This window comes from Cydia splendana, chromosome 17 (genome assembly GCF_910591565.1).
Source record: "Cydia splendana chromosome 17, ilCydSple1.2, whole genome shotgun sequence".
Taxonomy (NCBI): domain Eukaryota; kingdom Metazoa; phylum Arthropoda; class Insecta; order Lepidoptera; family Tortricidae; genus Cydia; species Cydia splendana.
Genome location: NC_085976.1, coordinates 15,173,744 through 15,198,943, shown reverse-complemented (window position 1 = coordinate 15,198,943; position 25,200 = coordinate 15,173,744). Strand labels below are relative to the sequence as shown.

Sequence of the window (25,200 nt, the reverse complement as noted above, 5' to 3'; positions counted from 1 at the left end):
ATTGTTCGAATACGGCCGACATTAAGTAATAATCCCTAATCTGAACGGGAACTATCTAAGTGGAAACTTGCATGAGAATTTTCTCATAAAAGTTTCCAGAATTCTCGGTAATTTTGAGAAAGTCCTTTAAATTTAATTCAGATTAAATATTTTATATCTGTAATTTTTGAATTACTTACCCAATAACTGTGGATTGGGTTATACGGCCAGGTGTCGTAAAAGCGGATGTGGGCGTCTTCGTCACCCCGGACCGAAATACGCCCCCAGCGCGGCTTGATGGCGAACGGTATCTCCGTAAACTCGTATGTCTTGCCTGTCGACTGAACTCCTGCAACAGAAAGCGTGCTGCTGTGATCACCTCCTCGGGTAGCTCCCTTGGCTACCTTCCGAGAGCATTATCATCTCAACTTCATGTTAAATAGCATATTATCGTACTGGCGTCGGAATAACGCAAGGACCTGTAATTTAACTCAATCAGACACCGGGAAAATTTGTTCATAATTATTTAGTGAAGTTAAATAAAACCATTGTACGGTCGACGAGTTCGACGACATATAATTTGCACTGATCTCTCGAACAACCTGTATGTCGTATCGGTGCAAAGTAGACAGAACTCACTACACCTTTTAGGTAAAACAAAGTCTCCCGCCGCGTCGTCTGTTTGTGTGTTTATATGTTCGCGATAAACTCAAAAATCACTGAACGGATTTTAATGCCAATCCACCTATCGATAGACTGATTCTTGAGGAAGGTTTAGGTGGTTTACCTTTATTTTGCCGTCAATGTTTCTGCAGATTTTCGTTTCACAGAAATTTTTTCAAGTAATTTCAAATCGCAAAATAATCTTTACATAGAATATTTACTTCAAATAATTTTAGTTCGGAATAGTTATGTTTCACCAAAAATTTAAAACATTAGTTTTGTTTCAAGAACAATTTGTTCATGTAATTTCATTTGGCTGCTATTTAACTGATCACCAGATTTAGTAAAATTTAATACCAAAAAAATCTATTTTACCACCCTAAAATCATGAATGATCACCAAAATTATAACACCATTTTAATGTGAAATGATTACCAATTTTATTACATTTTACTATCCTTTTAAAGGAAATGACACCAAAATAATCATTATTAACCCAAAAATAGTCAATGATTACCAAATTTCAATCCCCATTTTAATGTGAAATGATAACCAAATTTTTACATCTTGCTATCCTATTAAAGAAAATGACACCAAAATAATCATTGTAAACCCAAAAATAGTAAATGACCACCAAAATTAGAACTCCATTTTAATGTAAAATGATAACCAAATTTTTAAATCTTGCTATCCTATTAAAGCAAATGGCTCCAAAATAATCATTGTAAACGCAAAAATAGTAAATGATCACAAAATTGTAACCACATTTTAATTAAAAATGTGCAAACATTTAATATATCGTTATCCTATTAAATTAATTAATCCACTTCGTCACCTTTTTCTAGTAGCATTTTATTTCTTTAACAGTCGCAGTTCTAACCTAACCTAACCCACTCTTCTAGTAGCATTTTGTTTCTGTAAGGGTCGCAGTTCAAACCTAACCTAACCCACTTTTCTAGTAGCATTTCTTTTCTGCAAGGGTCGCAGTTCAAACCTAACCTAACCCACTTTTCTAGTAGCATTTCGTTTCTGTATGGGTCGCAGTTCAAACCTAACCTAACCCACTTTTCTAGTAGCATTTCTTTTCTGTAAGGGTCGCAGTTCAAACCTAACCTAACCCACTTTTCTAGTAGCGTTTCGTATCTGTATGGGTAGCAGTTGAAACTTAACCTAACCTACTTTTCTAGTACCATTTCGTTTCTGTAAGGGTCGCAGTGCTAACCTAACCTAACCCACTTACCTGATAGCAGTTTAACTTACTTTTCTAGTAGCATAACGAAATGCTACTAGAAAAGTAGATTAGGTTAGGTAGGTATGCGGTGCGGGCTACGGGGGGTTGAGCGGGAAGGGCTAGTAATTTTGGCATCAGTTTACTTTATTTGGTAATATGTATACATTTTTTGGTAATCATAGTGGTTTATTTAGGTGAAAATATCGCATTAATTTGGTCTTCAAGATTTGGTGATCGTTAATGATTTTTGGTGAGCATTCAATATATTTGGTATTTGAATACAATTTGAAGTGCAGTCGTAATTAAAGTGGTGGTACTTTTGTATTTTTAGGCCTTATTTTTTTGGTGTTCAGTAATTTTTTTTGGTAAGCATGATTTTTTTATTTAGGGTACCAAAGTATTTTTTGGTGGTCATTATATTTGTAGCCATTTCATTTCACAGAATCATCGATCTGTAGAAAAGTCACTTCTTATAAATACGGTTCACCAAAATTTAATATACAGAATAGTCATTTAGTCGAATTTTATTTATTTAGTCGTTAATTTAACGCAATCTGTTTCTCTGGAAGGAATTCGTTTTTAGGGGTTGCCGTTCTAACCTAACCCACTTTTCTGGCAACAGTTCGTTTTCTTGGGGGTCGCAGTTCTAACCTAACCTAACCCACTTTTCTGGCAACATTTCGTTTTCTTAGGGGTCGCAGTTCTAACCTAAGCTTACCCACTTTTATGGATAAAGTTCGGTTTTATGGGGGTCGCAGTTCTAACCTAACCTAACCCACTTTTCTGGCAACAGTTCGTTTTCTTGGGGGTCGCGGTTCTAACCTAACCTAACCCACTTTTCTGGCAACCGTTCGTTTTCTTGGGGGTCGCAGTTCTAATCTAACCTAACCCACTTTTCCAGCAAGGGTTCGTTTTCTTAGAAGTTGCAGCTCTAAAGTAACCTAAACTCCTTTTTTAGCAATTTCAATGAATACTACGAGTATGTGAAAGATAATTTTGTAAAATAATCATTGTTAAAATTAATATTCTGTGAACTGTAGTGTCGCACAAATAATATTCAATGAATAATAATTCTACAGTCAGTCTTTTATTTTATTTAAAAATCTTGGAATAAATATTCTGAATTTTAATCAAGTTACAAAATATGTTTCTTTGAAATGAATAATCGAAGAAACAGAATTAATTGTAACAAAAATGTGCGATTCGATTATTCTATGAATAATTTTCTGTATAACAAAATTATGCAAAAAATTTGGCGATAAAATAAGGGTACACCGGTTTGGGTGCATAACTTGGTTTTAAGGTTTTTTGTAAAGTTGTCGAAATATGACGATGTTTGCTAATGATGTCAAAAAAATCATGTCGTCTAGAAGCTTTAAGTACATGAAACGCTGCCTAATCCGTTTGAGATATATTATATATAACAAAACAATGTATGGTGGGATTATGTCTCTTTTAAGGCCAGGCCACACCGGCTGCGTGTGCGTAGACGTGCACGTGCGCTAAAATGTTGCACGCACACGTCACGCAAGCGGTGTGTCGTCTCTCATAAACGTCCACGTCTACGCACACGCACCCGGTGTGCACAGGCCTTTATTGGTCTACAAAAAAGTGACGTGATGGTATATGTCTATCTTTTGAGGACCCATTATTAACTTCTAGAAAAAGATCACATTATTATGTCGTATTTACAAAGCTATTTTACACGGATACAGTATTAATCATTATCAAACCAAATACATATATTAAACACGGATTGGAGAATGTGTTATAATATAAGGAGGATAATTGATTTCATGCATGAACAATATTTTGCAACTTTTGTTTAATAATCATGTTCAACAACACGAAATTAATTTAGAAATATGAAATCCGCAATTGTTTGTTTTTTTACCCTTATCTATAATATTATACATTTTTAACAGATTCCTTATGTTATATGTTACCTATAATGAGAAAGAAAATGTATGACAACTATTAAGTATACCGAAAGTACCGAAACGCAGTTTTTTTCGGCGTAAATAGCGAAAATAACGATACAATTTGTAAATCCTATTCACGACAGATCACGCTCGCCTTTTGTATTAAGGCCCCAGTACACAATGGGCCATCGCCGGCCACTCCAAGGGACGCATTTATGCGTTAGAGGGAGCAAGTGATATTGCTATCTCATTCTACCGCATGGCTGCGTCCCTTGGAGTGGCCGGCGATGGTCCATTGTGTACTGGGGCCTTTATGGGGCGTTTTCACTCGCAGTAGGTACACGCGCCACATTTAATTTTGCAATTTGTAAGTTGCTGAGGTACAATATTGTATATCAGGTTTATTTGAAATGACATGGAAGTAAAATATGTCAAAGAATATAATTACATATTTAGGCCAGCTGATATCTTTTAAAGAACAGACTGATAAAGACATAAAACGTAAAATTGCCCTGTCTTGCGGAAAGTAGAGCCTACGAGAAATTATGAAAAATAAGGACATACTTATCTATTAATACAAAAAGAAAATTATATGAAATTGCAATTCTGCCTTGTCTAACATATGGCTGCCAGACATGGGCTCTACGACAAGAACATGAAACAAAACTAGCTATGGAACAGAGAAAGATGGAACGTAGTATGTTAGGAATTAGAATATCAGACCGAATAAGAAACGATTATATAAGAAAGAAAACTAAAGTAACTGACATCATCTATAGAGAGAATACGAAGATTGAAATGGAAGTGGGCTGGACATATTAGAGTCTGGCTAGCCAAAAATTGTTGACAGATATTTCGTTGTTGTATCACCAATTGTCTATGATTTAAAAAAGAAGGTAAAAGTCAGTTGTCAATTTATGTCATTCATTCAAATTATTTGCGGTTTATATGGGGTTTATTTTAAATAATATTAATAATGTCTATACTGAGTGAGGTTCGCAAACTATTATTTAAGCTCGTAAATAATTACGACAATGTGCGAAGTCGACGTGTAGCGTTGTATAACGAAAAACTGCAATGTTTACAACTCCTAAACAAATGTAAACAAATTAGGAGGTTGGTGCTCTATAGAGTCTATAAATACTTTGATACTTACCCCCTTATTCATAAACGTTTACTAAAGTTGACAAGCCGATAATAATCGTTTGTCCCTTTCCGACGTATTAGTATCATGGAAAGGGACAAACAATTATTATCGGCTTGTCAACTTTAGTAAACGTTTATGAATAAGGGGGTTAGTAGTTAGCATATTTGGCATAGTACTTATGTATTTTTTTTGGTGATGGATTAATATTACGGTATTATCGAGCTAGGTCTTAATATTTACACTACATTTCATTTTTCGCCTTGAACAATGGTATATGGTGAGAAAGTGTTAAGAATTATGTGTTTATCGTTGACTGTACTTTACATAGTGGTAGAAATTATGTGAGCTGACTTTGAGTGCACGTAGGTATAACGTGTGCACAGAAAATCGAAAATATTTTCTAGTATCAAAACTATAATTCCTACTACACAAAGTGTGACCAGCCCAAGATTTTTTTAATTTCCCATAAACATAAACATTTGTGTAAAGTTTCAGTAGCCAGACTTTAGTAGAATAAACAACAATAGATGGACAAGGAAGATCATAGAATGGACCCCACCAAAAGAAAAAGGAACACGAAAGCATGGTCACCCAAAGACACGATGGGCAGACATATTCAAAAACCGTTGTGGAACAGTATGGTCTATGGAGAAGACTAGCTGAAGATAAAGACACATGGAGAACACTGGGGGAGGCCTACGCCAAAGAGGCGACTTCCATAATTAATGAATAATAATGAAGGATTAAATTAAGTATTTAAAATTAATTAAGTATTTAACTGGTAATTATTAAATTTATACTAATATTAATATGATAACATAGTTGTAATAGTAAAAATGGCTTTAAATATAAAGGACTGTGATAAAAATAGACAATGGAATTGAAATTGAATCTTTTATATTTTATTTTATGAATAAATACCCACTAGTCGCATACCTATGTTATATAATTCTAAATACAATAAAATGAAATGTGCAAGTATAAATGATAATTATGCATGCAAAGGAAATGTAAAAATCGAATTATGGTGGAATAAAGGATGATTCACGTAAGACAGGGCCTTTTTTATTTATTTGAAACATTTTAATCTTACGGGAAGTAGATTCAATTGCCATCTTTCAAAAAAATCATGCATGAAGTTCATTTTGGACGTAAATAAGGCCTGCTTGTTCACTTTGTCTGCTAACAGTGAGTGTACGTACCCGCGACGCCGCCGATGCAGTTTAGACGTGAGGCCTGCTTGTTCACTTCGCCTGCTAACAGTGAGTGTACGTACCAGCGACGCCGCCGATGCAGTTTGGACGTGAGGCCTGCTTGTTCACTTCGCCTGCTAACAGTGAGTGTACGTACCCGCGACGCCGCCGATGCAGTTTGGACGTGAGGCCTGCTTGTTCACTTCGCCTGCTAACAGTCAGTGTACGTACCCGCGACGCCGCCGATGCAGTGTGGCCGTGAGGCCTGCTTGTTCACTTCGCCTGCTAACAGTGAGTGTACGTACCCGCGACGCCGCCGATGCAGTTTGGACGTGAGGCCTGCTTGTTCACTTCGCCTACTAACAGTCAGTGTACGTACCCGCGACGCCGCCGGTACAGTTTGGACGTGAGGCCTGCTTGTTCACTTCGCCTGCTAACAGTCAGTGTACGTACCCGCGACGCCGCCGATGCAGTGTGGACCTGAGGCCTGCTTGTTCACTTCGCCTGCTAACAGTGAGTGTACGTACCCGCGACGCCGCCGATGCAGTTTGGAAGTGAGGCCTGCTTGTTCACTTCGCCTGCTAACAGTCAGTGTACGTACCCGCGACGCCGCCGATGCAGTGTGGACGTGAGGCCTGCTTGTTCACTTCGCCTGCTAACAGTGAGTGTACGTACCCGCAACGCCGCCGATGCAGTTTGGACGTGAGGCCTGATTTTTCACTTCGCCTGCTAACAGTCAGTGTACGTACCCGCGAGGCCGCCGAGGCAATTCATTTTTTGCATTACACATCTATCCATCTCTTGATAAACATTGTCTTTATCTCGTGTGCATACCAAGCCGACCCTTTAAAAGAATACACTATTATTCTAAATATTAATCAGCATATTACATTTGTAACGTAGCTATGTGCCAAAGAGAATTTTCAAAACTGCAAACTTCCCATGAAAATGTTGTCGGTATTTTCTTCTGAATGTTTATTGCCAAACCTTCGTATATTTATAATACTTAAAACTTTCGCGTTTTGAACACATATTAATTATAGACGGGTCTAACAAATCAATCACGGGTCTAAATTGGAGCAGTAGGTACTTAAGAAATTCTCCATCAAGTCTGTATACCAGCCGTTATTCAAAGTAGCAGATCTGTCCAAAAGATGTCATTCCATACCAAAATCCGGGCGTTTACAAAATAGACTGTAGCTGCGGAAGTGTGTACATTGGACAAACAAAACGGAGCGTGCAAGAGAGGGTGAAAGAGCACAATAGCGCCGAACATCTTCTTACATCTGGCACAAATCACTGGATTGAGTTGCATAGACCAAAAGTTGTCTCCACTGAACGCCATTATTAGCCTCGAGTTGTGCGAGAAGCAATTGAAATCAAGAAACACCCCAGGAATGTTAATAGGGAGGATGGTTTCAACTTATCGCCAACTTGGGAACCAGTGTTACAGAAGTTAAAGCCAAAGGATCTATCTTCGGACGTGTGCGTGGATATTGTGAGTGTTGCGTGTCGGACCATGGTATAATAATATACTCCGCCTGGTACTCTCTTCCCGTCTTTTCGTGGTCACGTGACTGACACAAGCCTACCTCATCATGCGACAGCGCTATATGATAATATGCGATAGCGCTAATATAAAGTGGCAATGTTATTGTGACGTAAGCTTGTGTCATTCTGGGAAGAGAAGACCATGTTTTATTAGACTATGCTATTGACAATAATTAACATTATGTGTAGTGGGTGGTTTGAAAATGTGATGTCTACCCCAAACTTTTCCATACACTTTTCGTCGGGTAGTTGCACAAATCTCTGTTTTGACATTTTGCTGGGACATCAGTTAGCCGCGACCACGACCAGTGAAACCTGTGTCGAAACGTCGGTAAATAAAGGTATTTGAATAAAGTTCGCGTTAGACCCGTCTATAAATGTGAGTTAATATGTCTTCGTATATTTACAGTAAAGGGCCATAAAGTTTGCACATCGGTATTTAGAAAGAGAATATTGGAGGCAACGAGAATGAAAGAGACAACGCTCTACGAAGCCGAAATTCCGATGTGCAAACTTTATGGCCCTTTACTGTAGTTACGATTTGCAAGCATGACATTCGAAATAGACGCCAATGAGTCAACAGTTAAGAATATTGAGTATAATAAATAATCCCTAATCTGAACGGGAACTTTCTATGTTGAAATTTTGGATATTTTGAGAATGTACTGCAAGTTGCACATTGCTAATCTAACGGCGTTGGAGTACAAAATGTAGATCGAAAGGATTGCCTTTTGACATAAGTAGGTGATAGCAGGAACTTACTTTCTGTTTTTCGAGCTGCATTGGTCGCACTTTTCCGTCTTATCTATGAGCTTCCGCAGTAAGTGCCCGGGGATGACGGAGGCGGCTGGGCCCAGATGGCACCTGGGGCCCAAGTTGACGTAGCAGCTTCGATTCGTCCAGGGATGCTCGCGGCTCCAAACCTGTTTGATTGTAGTAGTAGTAGTAGTAGTAAAACATTTTATTGTATTAAAATCAAAACAAGACAGGAAAAATAACATTCGTCATTAGTACAAAGGCGAACTTATCCCTTTAAGGGATCTCTTTCAGTTAACCTTTGAGCAATTGAGGGAGAATTGGAGACGGTAGACTTCCGTACTGTACCAACGGTGTAAATAAAAGAAAAAGAAAAGAAAATAATAATAATAATTACATAAAATCAAACTTCTTCAAAGCGCCTCTACGTGTTGGATCTGTATCCCCACGCACGCCTATCAAATGACCGGGCATATATATACCCGTGAGTTTATAAGAGATAGAAATAATAATAAAAACGAAAAGTTGATTGTTTGCTTCGGGTTAAGCCTGTCGTTGACCACGCCCTGAGTTCTCATCGTTACTGGCTCAGTGGTTGTCAATGGCCTTTAGGCATCGCAGAGGCCTTCGAAGGACGCGATTATGCCCTCTTACTAACCAATAATCATCGCAGTATATTTTCTTAGAATAATACATTTTTCTGTAGTCCATTATTTCGCTATATTATTGTCAGTATTCGTTAAATGTGATGAGAAGGGTTTTTATTTATTTTATTTAGTTTTAAGACAGGCTTTACGTTGCAAGCGATCTAGGCATGAAAGAAACTTTAGCCTATGAGTACTTCCTTTGTGAAAGCGACATAAAACGCAGTGCTAAAAGGGACAAGCGTAGGCGAGCAGCATCTATTGCCAGAAAAGCGGAATCGGTAGTACATAATGGGAACACTAAAGAACTTTACCGGGCCGGTAGAGAGCTCTGCAATAGAAAAGCTGCGGCACGACCCATAGTAGACAAAGCTGGAAAGATACTCGTAACGCTTGAAGAACAAATGTGTAGGTGGCACGAGCATTTTACGGAAGTCTTCCGTACTCTGGATGACGAGCTTGACGAGGGAGAACCAGTTGAAACAGCGGAGGTCCTGGACATAAAAGTTGACCCTCCAGATGTCGATGAAATCTCCTGTGCTATAAAAAGTTTGAAGAGTGGAAAGGCTCCCCGAAATGACTGCATCCCGGTGGAAGCACTGAAGAGCAACCCGAGGGCAATGGCTAGTGTGTTGCATCCCCTGTTCGTAGACATCTGGGAAACGGGACGAGTACCTGAAAGTTGGAAGGAGGGGATAATCATCAAGCTACCCAAGAAGGGAGACCTGTCCCAGTGCTCCAACTGGCGCGGAATAAACTTGCTGCCTGTCTGCTCCAAGGTGCTGTGTAAGGTTCTGCTGAACAGAATGTCGGCCGCTGTCGATTGCAGACTCAGGGATGAACAGAGTGGATTCAGAACAGGACGATCGTGTACGAATCAGATTAACGTCCTGCGCATGATCCTAGAGCAGTGTCATGAGATGAAAAGCGAGCTCCATGTCCTGTTCGTATACTTCTAAAAGGCTTTTGATAGGGTAAAGTGGAGAAGCATATGGCGAATACTGAAGCAAAGGGGAATACCAGTCAAGGTCATAGAAATAATCAAGTGCCTTTATGAGGCATCCACCTGTCGAATAATGCACAGGGGCGAATTGTCAGATCCGATACCCGTCACTGCTGGAGTTAAACAGGGCTGTTTGCTGTCACCATTGCTGTTCCTGATTGTCTTGGACGATGTGATGCACAGAGTTACCAGTCAAGGGGAAAGGGGGCTGCCCTGGGTCAATGGCAAAACCCTTGAAGATATTGACTTCGCTTATGACCTGTGCTTACTCGCTACGACACAATACCATCTGCAGTCGAAGACCGATGACCTGGCCGATGCCGCAGGAAGAGAGGGATTGCGTATCAACTGTACTAAAACGAAAGCTATGCGCCTGCACGCCCCGAATGCAAAGCCTATGGTTACATTATAATAACCCGAATTCAATGCCTATTATAACAAAATTTACATATCTGGGAAGTGTTATGAACCCCCTGGGAGGTGCAGAAGCGGATGTTGAAGCTCGCATCAATAAAGCCCGCGCCGCATATGCGCAGTTGAAACCCGTATGGACTTCCACAGTCATCACTCGCCGCACCAAGCTAAGGGTTTTCCACTCGAACGTAAAGTCGGTCCTCCTATATGGATGCGAGACATGACCCGTCAAGCAAGACATAACCAGTAGACTCCAGGTGTTTGTAAACAAGTGTTTGCGGCGAATCGTAGGAGTCTACTGGCCACGGACCATCTCCAATATTAAATTATGGGAACTGACTGGCCAAAACCCTTTAGCTAAGGAGATACTTCTGCGAAAATGGTGCTGGATAGGACATGTTTTACGAAGGCCAAACAATCACCTATCCAAGCAAGGGCTGACTTGGAAAATTCCCGGAAAAAGAGGGCAAGGTCGCCCACGTACCACCTGGAGGCGCACAGTGGAAAAAGAGGCGGCATCAGTTGGCCTCGGCTGGGCGGAGCTGGAAGAGGCCGCGCTGGACCGCGAAGAATGGAAATCCCTTCTGAGAGCCCTATGTCCCTGATGAGGAATAACAGGATATCATCATCATCATTGAGTTTTGCTTTCCTTTTAAGGAACCCTCAGGTTGGGGGTGTACAGAGGCATGCTAGGTGGCACACTCAGAGAGAGGAATTGGTTTGCTGCGGGTGGCGTCATCAGGATGTTAGAGTCTTCAGGGCTGTCCAATGTCGGAAGTTCACCAATGTAGGAATAAAGAGAGGGGGCAACAGAGAGTGGCCAGAGGAGTTGCTCAGAGCCAGAGTGGCCAGCGGAGTTGCTCAGAGCCAGTGTGACGAGCGAAGTTGCTCAGAGTCAGAGTAGCCAACGGAGTTGATCAGAGCCAGTGTGACGAGCACAGTTACTTAGCGGCAGAGTGGCCAGCAGAATTTCTCAGAGCCAGTGTGTCGAGCGCAATTGCTCAGAGCCAGAGTGGCCAGCGAGGAGAGAGATAAAGAGAGAAGTTGAGGTACCAGACATTAATATTTACAAGATATTTACTGGTATATACCTGTAAATATCTTGTAGGAATTGGATGTAGGTAGGAATTGTAGGATCCTACATCAGATATCGGATCGGACAGTGTGAAAACGTTCTTACATGTTACATCTGATAAGTCGAGCCAAGCAAAGCGCATGTGAAGGGCACTCGCTGCCTTTTCCTCCAGTATAAGAGGTAGTCTTATACTTTAAATTTCAATCTAATAAACCCTGATTTCGTCACTGACTCACTACAGATGATCATCAAAATTATTAGATCTTCTTAGAAAGCTGAAATTTGGTACAAAGTAAGGTAAGGTAGTACATATTTAGTACACAGAGAACAAAAAAACTCGAAATGTTAGAAATGTTATCCCCCAACCCCATAAACTAGGGAAGTTTTTTATTTATTTAAATATAGTATAACAAAAATATTAAACTAAAATTCTAACTAGGGAATGGAATTTCATATTACAGGCTTCGGCAAATCTTGATGCTAGAGGCAGACCTCTATAAAAAATGATTGAAAATTGATATAGGGACTCCATGTTATAAATAATAACATACATATTTCAGAAAATCACCCCCCAATCATACAATCAGTTATTTGTCACACAAAAGGGCAGAGCGGCAATCCTGTTCCTATACATATTTGTAGATTTAGTTTTTTTTTTAATACTAATATTTTTATGTTATCCGTTACCTGGGTATCCTGTTCCTTGTCTTCGGGTTTATTCATATGTAATATCTATTAACAAAAAACATATTTACGCGTGATCTTTACAAAATATAAATAACTGGATGTTAAGACGAAAAGGGACGAGTGCCTCGAAACTAGTTTTCCATACAAAAATTATTCCCACTTTCCTCTCTGAATATTAATATTATTAAAAAAAAATTACACAATTTGATGTATTTTAGACTTCATAGCTAAGCCCGACTTTTCATTTTTTTTAATTATTATGAATTTGGAGCGAAAAGCAGGTTTCATAAACATTTTTAAACGCTCCAAACTCTAATAAAGTAAAAAAAAAAAAAAAACAAACGGTCGGGTATAGTTATGATTTAAATACAATATTTTCTATAATGTCGATATAAGTACTAAATGTCAATATAGAAAATATTATTATATAATATTATATTCAGAGAGGAAAGTGATGACTACGTTTGTATACAGGGTGATTCAGGAGACGTGAGCAGGACTAATACTGCGCATTTCGTAAATGATAAGCAACACTTTCGTATCAGTATTAGTGAGGTTAACGTTAATTTTGGAGTCGTGTTGAAAAAAAAAAGTTATTAATTTATTTACGACATGCGTGGTCACCCTAAAATTAGAATACTAAACTACCGATATTCTGTGTCAAATTGAATGTCACCACTGTCATCGCGGTCTGGTTACTTATGAAACTCGTATCTCACTTAAGTTTGACAGTTTATTTTCTTCGTAATCAAAAATTAAAGAGGTTTTATGCTTATTAATTAGGTCTTGTAGGGTGACCATGATTGTAGAGGATTAAATTTGCCCTCACCAAAAAGTTAAAAAATAGGAAAAAGTGTGGTTGTTTCACCTAAATACGACGGTGATCGATCAATTATCAGTTACTGATTGTGCAGGATTAGTCCTGCTCACGTCTCATGACTGATTCTCTACAGGGTGATCTGTAGAGAATCGATAGTCTTTCTTAACACATGTGGGTACTTAAATTGAATACATAGGTACATAGGAAGTATCTATCACTCGCGAAAAAAAATTCGTACTCATCCCAACAAATTCTCCTTACAGAAATCGAACCTGAGGACTACTAGCGTAGGTACAGTCACCTGCAATAATATGTTACTCTTTGAAGGCCGCAAAAATATGTGACACGCTCTTATAACTCTACAAATAAGATCGTGTTAGATATTTTTGCGGCCTTCGCTGTGTAACATATTTTTGCAGGTGACTGTACTAAACTAAGTAGTTAATGTATTTGTATACTATGTTAGTTCAGTCTAAAGTGATGCATGACGCGATAACCCTAAAAATGTTAATAGGTATACGTTTAATGTTTGACACCGGCCGACGAAGTAATGTGAAAAAAACCCATTCATAAACCCAAGTGTGTTCAGATTAATCAAAATAAATGAAACTGAAAATTGGTCATGGTTCGACAGTCGAACTAAGTTGAATTTTAGAGTTCCTAGTTTTTCGATGGTTGGACTAAGTGGAATTTTACATTTCCTTGTAGTTAGCTAATTGGGCTAAGTGGAATTTTGGAATTCCTCATGGTTCGACGATCGAATTTTAGAATTCCTCGGGATTTGTACCCAATACAATCTTTCTACCTATTTTTCACTCTCAGGTTCAGGTTTTCTTTTATTCTCATAATATTTTAATCCCTTGAAGCTGGAAAAGAATCAAGCTTTTTAGTTAACGTATAAAAAAGATACGGCCGTTTAAAATGCCGCAAAAACGTATATTTTGAATTTTGGACACTCACAAGAATCTCGGTAACGGCATTTATTTGCGTGATGAGCACAGATGTTTCTTTCTGAGCAGTGATCGGTAACAACGTTGTAATTCCATGGTGGCCTGGTCGAGTTAAAGTAAAGGAAAGTAACAATTTTGAAGGAGACGGTCAATTAAGGTTCAGATGAAGGTTATTAACCTAAGGTTAAGGTTATTAAATTAAAACGTTGTTACCGATCACTATCCCTGAGTCATGGGTGTTTAAATGGTATTTAAGTATTTGTATAATGTAACCACAACACAAGGTTTCTTGAACTTACTGCGGGGCTTATTCAATAATTATGTGATACCAGATTTGAAAAAAATATAGCTACAGTTAGGAACCGCTTAATACAATCAGGTTACGATTTCTCAGTCGTTTCTCACAGTGCCTGGAACTTGTTTTTTTTATACTTTTTTTCCACTTACGACGCGTTTTTAACGTGGGGGGCTTTCAGAATCTTCTAAACAATTGACTGCCAAAGACATCAACTAATGCGCGCAGCTACAGCCCAATAGCCTTCTTGCATTCCTATAAGGTTCACACTGACGCGCCGCAAATTATAGGCGTGGCGTTCAAAGGGTTAAGCGGGGTTTACTGTAGCTACGTACATACCTTGTCTATTTCTGCAAGCAGGCATTTTTTCAGTTCTTCGCCTTTAGCGCACGAAATATCAGGTGTTAGTTGGGATGGTTCTAGCTTCTTCTCGTTCACTGTAAATAAACAAAATATTGTTTTCTTTATTTGCACCATGTACCTACATTTCATCGACATTTCCGCTTTATTTTTACATAGCCATTAACAATTAATCTTTCAAATTTTACAAGGTTAGTAAGTTTAATTAAACTGAAACAAGAAAAGAAAAATACATATATGAGGAGGACTGGTTAATGGTGGAGTTCTGGGCTGCGGTAGGGCTACCCCGTCGTCGAAGCCTAGGTTTTTTTTGTAGATTTAAATCTATGTTGTGTCCCGCGGATGCATGGCGCGGATGGATGGCTCTGATTATCGCAATTGCGATTTTTGATCTAATCCAGCCCATTACGACACTAAGGCCCACTTGCACCATTCTACTAACCCGAGGTTAACGGGTTAAACCTGGAGTTACCATGGTTACCAGTACAATTTGACACTAAGTTAACGGTTTAACCGCTTAACCTCGGGTTATTGGGATGGTGCAAGTGGGCCTTAGGAATCTAACACAATATTGTATTAGTTACCGCGAAAGTTCTGATGAAATGAAGTTTTTAAGGGGCTACCCGAGGTTTTTATCGATTTTTGACAACTTTTGTATCGTATATCCTTTTATTGCACTACAGCGGGCTCAGCACGGTTCCATTTTTATCGACTATCACTATGCGCGTCCCTTTCGCACTTACATACTTGTTAGAACGTGACAGGCATGGTGACAAGGGATAAAAACGCGACCGTGCTAAGCCGCCAGATAGAATTATAAGACAAAAGGTTATCGGTTTTTCAATCTTTTATCTCCGGTTTTGTCCACCGGATTATGAAAGAAATGAATACTTATTTTTTTATGAATTTTTAAAACATTGTCTAAAAAAACACTTTTTAGGGTTCCGTACCCAAAGGGTAAAACGGGACCCTATTACTAAGACTCCGCTGTCCGTCCGTCCGTCCGTCTGTCTGTCACCAGGCTGTATCTCACGAACCGTGATAGCTAGACAGTTGAAATTTTCACAGATGATGTATTTCTGTTGCCGCTATAACAACAAATACTAAAAACATAATAAAATAAAGATTTAAGTGGGGCTCCCATACAACAAACGTGATTTTTGACCGAAGTTAAGCAACGTCGGGCGGGGTCAGTACTTGGATGGGTGACCGTTTTTATAGATAATGGTACGGAACCCTTCGTTTGCGAGTCCGACTCGCACTTGGCCGGTTTTTTTTTCGTATCTAGTTTGCAGGGTTTCGGGGTTGATCCCATAGTAAAAGTTGCTCAGTATGACCTAAACATTAGACTAAAGGTTTGAGTATAAATGCTTTTCGTTAAGATACATACTGTATTGCTTAAAGCCGTTGCTGTATAATAAGCTACAAAAAACATTAGAATACTAAGGGATTCAGATCGAAGGTCATTGGCGTGGGGTAGCCCCTTAATAGTACATTACTACAGAGGCCGGGACGAAAGGGGTTGCCGGCCGAAGACATATAGACGGCCGAGCGAAGCTTCGCTCGGCCGTCTATATGTCTTCGGCCGGCAACCCCATTTCCCGCCGAGGTATGTATAGTGCTTTTCTCAAACATGCAATGAAATAAATAAAATAAAAAATCCACGAAACCCAAATTTTATTTATAGAAAAAAGTAAAGTACACCCAAAATATAACCAACACGTACCTATATCATTATCACGCGTATGTTTTACACGAGTCGTGTATTTTTACTACCCGTATATTTTCATGTATCTTTGATTTTTTTCGCCTTGTGTCCGTCTGACTGTCGTTTTCGTCACATATGTTTACATAGTCTTTCATGTTGATATCATGTTTCACATACATCGTTGCTTTATGCACGGAGTAAATAAGTATAATTTCCACAGTGTTGACGAATTTGTAGTTACATTCATTTATATGCATATGCCACAAAACTGTTTCTAATAAACTGTAAGCCATTTTTCTTAGTTTCTCAAATAATAAAATTGCCATAAGCAACCATATACATACTTCGTCTTTGACTTGGCGGCAGAGGCAGCAAGTTATTAAAATCAATTCTGCTTACGCTGCCAATTCCAACGCCTACGATTACAATTAATATTAATTTCATTATTTCGTCGGAACTCATATTAAAGTCAAAAAATCAACAACGCACCATAAATCCAATAAAACAGAATGAATATTTTTCAACTTTACCTCCATAACAATTTAAAAAATATAACTACGCGTGTTTGAGTAGACCTTTTTACCGCTAACGTTTAGATGAAATATTTTAAATGTTTTTATTTGTGTAGTTAAATTTATAATTTAAAATTATAAAATTATAGAATGTATTATTTATTAAGTTCATGTTGATTTTATACAAATAAAACTGCAAATTATAGCAAACATTGTTTTTTGTTTTTTTTTTATAGGCGTAGTGGCAGTGTCATTACGAACCATAAAGCAAATAGCCACGATGCTGTGTCACAAATATCTGTGAAATGAAAATTAAAAAAGAGGACTTTGCCGGCCTAGGCCTGCAAGATGTGTATGAAATTCCATTAACGACCTTTTGTCCTAGCCGCACCTGAAACGTCATACTTCGCAGCCTATTATAAGGAACATAACATCAATATTTCATTGCATGTTTGAGAAAAACCTTTTACAGCGGTCGTGGTTCCGGAAAAACTGGGGAAAACATATTTATCTACTAATATTCTTCTTCTTTTTAGCCCGTTTCAATCTTTGAGATGTAGGCCTCCTTCAATTTTTGCCATTCTGATCTATTTTGTGCCCTTTGAACCCATTTTGATCCAGCTGTTCTTTTGATATCGTCATACCAACGCATCTTTGGTTTTCTCACTGGGCGTGACTCTCCCCAGGGTCTCCACTCTACCAGCCTCTTACACCACGAGCCGTCTTTCCGGGCGACATGTCCAGCCCACTCCCACTTCAGTTTCGCCATTCGTCTGGTGACATCAGTGACTTTGCTATGTTCCCGAAGCCACTTGTTTGTTTTCCTGTCCCTAAGTGAAATTCCTACCATTCTTCTTTGAAAAATGCGAAAGGATCAAACACTAACAGGTGACAGACAATTTAATATGGACAAATAGCAATATGAGAATTTTGGATACACATAAAGGAAGACGAGAGCAATAAATAAAGAGAAAACCAGTACTACATACCTATAAATACCTTATATGTATACATAAACATAGCGCTGTGTACTAACTATATAATATATAAGTTTACCTATTGTACCTACATTCAGTTTTTCTTTAATGCACTAATGTATAAGTAAATAAATATATTTACCACGTTTGCATGATACAGTGACATTTTTGGCTTGGTTTTGAGTAAGCATGCCTATATCAATAGCATACTTCATCCATTCTAGCATTTTTAAATCCGAGTACCAACTGCCCCTTTGTAACTGCAAAGTACATACAATAAATAAGAAGCTAGAATAATAATTATGCTAATTTATGACTATACTGTAACTAGTGCGAGTGAGACATAATCCTCTATAGTTTTGGGGATTGATATATTTGTTACCCGTAGAAACCTTAACCACTTTTAACCGTGTATGTTGTTGGGTTGGTTGGTGGGGGGCTGGCGGCAGCAAAAAATAATCATTCTAGTGTCATATTGTAGCAAATTTAGTCTACTTAAAAAACGCCCCGAGAAGGTACCATAAAAAACTAGTCTTTTGGGGTTATAATCGCCCAAATCTAAAATAAAACCGAAATTTTCGCGGTTTTTTACATTTTTGAGAAAGTTGCGTTCGGCGCTCGAGGTCTCAAACTTGGATTATTAATTGGGCCAACATCATAAATAGGTCTGCAAAAAATCAGAACTACCGGATTGCCAGCGGTTTTGGGATTATGCTGAGCAACTTTTATTATGGGACCAACCCCGATATCGCGAAAAAAAAAATTTAGCCTTTTCATACATTTTGGCTTTTCATAAAATTTTTTTTCGCGGTTTCGATGTTGGTCCCATCCCATAGTAAATGTTGCTCATCTCACCCCCCTTTTTTCATTTGCGGGCGCTGTTTTCAAAATGTATGTAGCCTATGTCACTACCACAATTCTGGCGAATTGAACAACACCTCATATGTCAAAAAAGCGTTCAACCGTTTGGGCTGAAGGGCGTGCCAAATAAATGGACATACCCACGCTCGAAAAACATTACCCTCCTTAATCTGATGCAGTCGGGTAAAATTACATTTTTTTACTGGAAACGTATCTCATACCTATATTTGTATTCAGGTTATCATACTGAATGTACTGATACCAAATATACCCATATCGGAGATGACATGAGCGAAAATCGATTTCTAGAAGACTACGAGAAAATGCCAATTCACCACTACTAGTCTTCTGCCATTAACTGCCTTTCTCAATGATTAAGATCAATTTCGGTTTAGTACCTACATTGAGCTGCAAAAGTATGTACCTAGTTAAGTACCTACAAACCCTCGTGAATATATTAGAATTCAATTGATAATAAAGTGGCCTTGCATTTTTGCAGCTGGAAGTACATCCATGATAAAATACCATAATACCATAAAAACTTACGATTTCCATTTTGTCAAAAATACACCACATTAAACACTCAGGATGAGATTTTCGACAATCAATAGTTATCAAGTATATTAAACTGTCCGGTTCCCGTGGAGAATGTACCTTGAAATAAATGGGAAATAATTAGTAACGGGGCATGGGCAACATTTGTAAACGAGAGTTAATAGAAACTTATATATATGTAAACCTCCTACGAAGCCCGTCCCGGGCTGCCCCCGACGCAAAGGTGCTCATCATGCTCGCTGCGTTGCCGCGTTGTGCGGCTAAGATGCGAACCCACCTCGCATCTTAGCCGCACAATGCGGTCAGCAGGAGCGGCTGCTGAGCACGCGGCGTCCCTTAAGACGATAGGTAGGCCCAATGCCCTTGAGCGTCTGGGCGGAGCTAAGCGCTCTGTACACCACCCGCTTACCCCGCTCACTGCGATCGTACGTGAATTTTGTATCGCTGCACCGCCACGAGGTTCAAAGAATAAGATACAGCCCAGAGGCGCGCAGTTGGCGCTATACTCGTATATCTTTTGTTTGCAGATATTTTGTTTTCAAACATTCACAGAAAAAAAGTCAAACGTTACGAATGTTGTACATAAAACGTAGATTTATATATATTTTTTTCATATTTTTTTGTTGAACCGTTAAGAAGATATATACTCTAGAAAGTAGGAGTCTACGGCCAAAAACAGCGCGTAGCGCCGTAAAAAAGATAAATACTCGGTACTGAGTCCCCCTCGCTGTCGAGATCTCAGACTGCTGATGCGCTGAGGGTAAGTCCTTCCTCCGGGAGCTGGGTCGTCGCATGCTTTAAAGGGACCTTGACCCCCGCTCCGGGTTTTTCTTGATGCAAAGGTTTTTAATTCGTTTTATGATTAGATTATATGTTATTTTGTTTCATTATTAAAATAAACGTTCCTTTTTTATTTATTTATTTATCACTGATATTTGTTCCCGAGTCATGGATATTTTCTATATATTTATATACAGATGTATAGTGAAAAATCCATTGCCATCGTATTTTCTCGGAAACTTTCGTATTTGTTCGTAGTTAACCTAAGTGCTTTTTGTACTGATATGAGACTGACTGAAATAGCATAATTACGTTCGTGCGTTTCCGTGAAAATGCGATGGTAAAGGATTATTCAATATTCACTACATCCGTTGTGAATAATCCACTGGGGAAGGGGTATCGTGGATTAGCAAAGTAATAGGTACTTTTGTTTTGAAGGGTACAATCATTAAAACTTCGAAACGCACAAGATAGGTAGGTGTGGCGTTATAAGTGTTAAGCGAGATTTCATATATGTACCTTCGCTACGTACCCTATTTGTTTCTGTATGTATGCACTTTGCCACTTCTATAGCCCTCTCACAACCCTTGGTAGAAATGTTATGGTTCACTGTAAATAAGCACAATATTGTCTTCGGTTACCGCGATAGTTACATACCTATGAAATAAAACTCTGTAAACGTAGTATATCGCGGAAAAGGGTCATATACATATTATAGTATGGTTAACTAAATAGTTTTATATACATAAATGTTAGCGCTCAGCTTCCTTAGGAGCGCTTTTCGTTGTAACTGGAGTGCTGAGGTCTTCGGTGTAGAAAATAAACTTCGTTGTAAAACAGTAACATTTATCGTTTATTTATAACTTTATGCAGTACACTCTTTAATCTATCAACAGTTCATTATTTTGGTAATATTAGTAGTACAATCGCACAGCTAATAAGAATAATACACTATTTAGAACACTTTTGTTAGCACGGACTGTTAAGGTCTTACTCCTGAGGCTGCTCAGATAATACACAATCGTCACTTCAATCACTTCATTTTTTTTATATTATAATATGTATGTGCTCTACCTGTTTCCCGCTACTCAAAGGTTGTTTGGAAGAGATCGCTTTTTAGAGAAGAACGCCAATTGTTTCCTTGTTATAATTTTTATCTAAATTTTCTTTAAAATGTTACATGTAATATGTGTTGTTATTGTTATTGGAGCAATAAAGAATATGTATTTTCATCACACTTGCTCGAAAAATCCCTTATATCATGAAGGTTTACTGAAGGACAAAGGCCTATTGTTCCCGCGGGAGTTATGGATTGTGAAATAAAATCGGTAACTCCCTTACAGCTTTTTAGGGTTCCGTACCTCAAAAGGAAAAACGGAACCCTTATAGGATCACTCGTGCGTCTGTCTGTCTGTCCGTCTGTCACAGCCTATATTCTCGGAAACTACTGGACCAATTAAGTTGAAATTTGGTACACATATGTAAATAAGTGACCCAAAGATGGACATGTAACGTAAACAAATAAACTTTAAACATAGGAGGCACTTTTGGGGGGTAAATGAGAAAGTTAAAAAATAAAGTTTCTCAAACTATAGTTACATATCAAATGAAAGAACTCATCTTGAGAATTTCAAATATACATATTTTTAGTAATTTAAGAAAATAGTCATAAAATGAATGGTCATTTTAGGACTATTTTCTTAAATCCCCCCCCCCCCCCTTATCTCCGAAAATACTGGGTCTAAAATTTTGAAAAAAATACACCAAATAGTTCTTTACCTATTGATAACAGGAAAACCTATTAGAAATGTGCAGTCAAGCGTGAGTCGGACTTAATGTACGGAACCCTTGAAACGCGAGTCCGACTTAAAGGCAAGGTATAAAAGAAGTTTTACTTTTAAAATACCGACGTTTATTATTAAAAAAAAAATGTTTCAAAATATTAAATTTTATTAATTTAATAGCCAATTTTCAATTGTACCTGAATGTCGATGGGTCTGTGCCTTCAATGCCTACACTGCCAAAAAATTTCAATATGGTGGAAGAAAGTTTGAAATGTCATTACGCTTAAAATTTAGTTTTTTCTTCGCAAGTGTGATGAAAAACATTGTGTGTAACTCCGGGGGTAAGAATATTGTTACTCGAATTTTAATTAATAAATTAATAGGCTCTCGTACAATATTCCACTTACCCCCCACGTTGCACAATGTACTATTACTTACTAATTTTGACAGCTAAATATATATTTAATCAAGGGTTAATTAATATACATAAGTACTTAATTTCCAATAAACTCATTGGTACAAGCCGGGGTTTGAACCCTGCGAGTTCCGGAAAGTCGCACGCTCTTACCGTTAAGCTACCAGCGCATTTTTTTTATATTTCCACACGTTTCAGAATACGGATAGCTGGTAGAGAATGCCTCATGGCATTAAGTTCGCTTTTTGTACATATTTTTTTATCTTGTGCAAGAATGTTTAAATAAATATATTTATTTACCCCTGTTGCAGGCTGTAGCTATTTTTGTGGCTTGGTCTTGGGTAATATTTCCCGAAAATACTGAAATCTTCAACCATTCTAGCAATATACTATCCACGTACCGCCCGTTCGCATCTAACTGCAAAGTAAAAGCCATAAGAAGCTTGAAGCAATAGGCCAATTTACGACTGTACTGTAACTAGTGCAAGTGAGACATGATCTTCTAGCTGGATCCTCTCTTTCGGGTCCTTTTCTCCAGTCTCCTGTGATAAAACTATCTTTTCAGTGATAGCCAGAGATCGGACAGATTGGCGTCATTGCTCGCAATAATGTGGACATGACTCCATTACATTAATCATTTAATTGTTTTAATTATTTTTTTACCTGAGATTTAATTTTGTTCCCTAGTCAATAAATAGCACATAAATATATTTTTGATATAAAAAAAATGAGTCATAACATAAAATTGTTGATATTTGCTATTATTTTTGCTTGTACGTAAATTCAATGTTGACGTGTAAAAGTGCCCTTGTGGCATATTTGCTGAATAAATGTTGTAGCTTTGAAGTTTTTTGAAGTACCTACAGAAAATTTGGAAAACATACTGATTATTTTCTTTAATAAATGTACATTATAAGAAATCTTTGTGTTATTTATTGATTAGGAATAAAAATTAAACCTCAGGTAAGAAATTAATTAAATGATTAATTATTTAATCAATTTTGTAGTCATGTCAACATTATTGCGAGCAATGACGCAAATTTGTCCGATCTCTGGTGATAGTTAAAGATCAATTTAGATTAGCAAAAAAAGTGACATTATTATTCGGTTATATGTACAGCGAGCTGCACAATCAAGTGGCTATGCACTTTTGCAGCTGGGTGCACAGCGAGCTGTCAATTTCTTGGACACATTATAAATGGAATTCGATCATAAATTGGACATGCACTTATGCAGCTGGTTGTACAATCACCTGCAATAATATATTACTCTTCGAACGCCGCAAAAATATGTGACACGCTGTTATGGCTTTACAAGTAAGATCGTGTTTCAGATATTTTTGCTGCCTTGGTTGCGTTGTGTAATATATTATTGCAGGTGTACATCCGTGATCAAAGTACCATCAACACTTACAATTCCGGTTTGCTCATATAGACACTGCACGATACAAGTCATCCGATGGTTGCAATATTTAACTATTTTGTCCCAGTCTTTACTTAGCTCCAGTATTTCCTTGAAATAAACAGAAAATAATTAGTATGGGGGTATTGGGAGCATTAGTTAAAGAAACCTATGTAAAATAAATAGAAACCATGGACGAAGTTCATAGACTTTCATGTACTTCAACTTCCTGAAGTCCAGGAAATATCAAATTTGCTATGTAATAGTACACAAATAACAAAAAGCAATTGATGCTAGAGACCTGACAATTGTTATAGGGACTCCGTGAAATAACAAAATACATATTTCAGGATTTTTAGTAAATCACCCCCTTAAATTAGGGGATAAATGTATCTAATTATTATGTAAATAATATGTAAGAGTGTATCTGTCGTCCAGGTTTCACAATATTACTATATTATTTTACTCATATGATTTATATTACTTGCTTATTATTTTTTCTCTCTATGGTTACTACAAAAACTATTGTATAACGTAAAAGTAATTAACAATGAAGAAATTTATTACCTTGCGCCCATGTGGCGGTAGCGAAACGGGTGAAACGGCCAAGCCACATACTTTGACTAATAGTTGAGTGTGCTCAGAGCATAAAAAGGTCAACCACGGCGTTGCATGAACAAGAGATTTCCTTTGACAGGATTGGTCCTTCGGACCCAAGGATGGATTTAAGAAGGGTGTGTAATGTTTAATATAATTATAAAAAATCTATCATACATTTGTTATAACGCCATTTGATATATTATTGTATGTTATAATGTATTTTTTATAATACGTTTCCTTTATTATATAGTGATTTCATCTAAACTGTCATTGATATAATGCCTAATGTAATATAATTTTCAAATAGTATATAGACATGTTTTATAATGACATTTGTTATATTATAGTTTTGTATAACGTAATACTTCATACAATTTTATCAAGTATAAATACATATATCGTATAACATTTTTTGTCATATTTCATTTAGTGATAACGTAAAGTTTTACATACTTTTTATAACTAGTACGTAGGCCTACTGCTTTTGCTAGCTATTTTATTCTAGGGAGGTCGCAGTTCTAACCTAACCTAACCTACTTTTTCACGGTTTTCGTTCTGCGGGGGCCGCAGTTCAAACCTAACCTAAACCACTTTTATGATAGAATATTTTATTCTACGGCGGGTCAAAGTTCTAACCTAACCTAACCCTCCTTTTGTTAGGTAGTTATTGGTTTGTGCGGAGTCGCAGTTTCAACCTAACCTAACCCATTTATGTCATGCAACTATTATGCTACATAAATAATAATGTGATGTCACTTGTTATAACAAATAATATGCTTTAGAGTATGTAATAATTATGGCAATGTATATTAGACGAAGTGTAAATATACCTTATGACCACTATACCAATAATAACATTATGTATACCGTTAATTAGGTATTACGGTAATATGACATTTATTACGTTATTCAAAATA

General features: G+C 37.7%; 1 protein-coding gene across 1 annotated transcript in view; it reads right to left on the bottom strand.

Moving 5' to 3' along the window:
* LOC134799023 (uncharacterized) overlaps positions 1-24,997 on the bottom strand; it is a 36,037-nt gene extending 11,040 nt beyond the window's left edge. The window contains exons 1-11 of the mRNA XM_063771445.1: positions 24,251-24,997; positions 23,696-23,794; positions 22,583-22,700; positions 20,616-20,692; positions 19,295-19,402; positions 18,030-18,147; positions 14,670-14,767; positions 12,266-12,310; positions 8,449-8,609; positions 6,885-6,979; positions 180-328 (exon numbers count right to left, since the gene is read on the bottom strand). Of these exons, the coding sequence (XP_063627515.1) occupies positions 180-328; positions 6,885-6,979; positions 8,449-8,609; positions 12,266-12,310; positions 14,670-14,767; positions 18,030-18,147; positions 19,295-19,402; positions 20,616-20,692; positions 22,583-22,700; positions 23,696-23,737 (1,011 nt within the window). The 5' untranslated portion in view covers positions 23,738-23,794; positions 24,251-24,997. The remainder of the gene's footprint in view (positions 1-179; positions 329-6,884; positions 6,980-8,448; positions 8,610-12,265; positions 12,311-14,669; positions 14,768-18,029; positions 18,148-19,294; positions 19,403-20,615; positions 20,693-22,582; positions 22,701-23,695; positions 23,795-24,250) is intronic.
* Between the last annotated feature and the right edge of the window lie 203 nt (positions 24,998-25,200).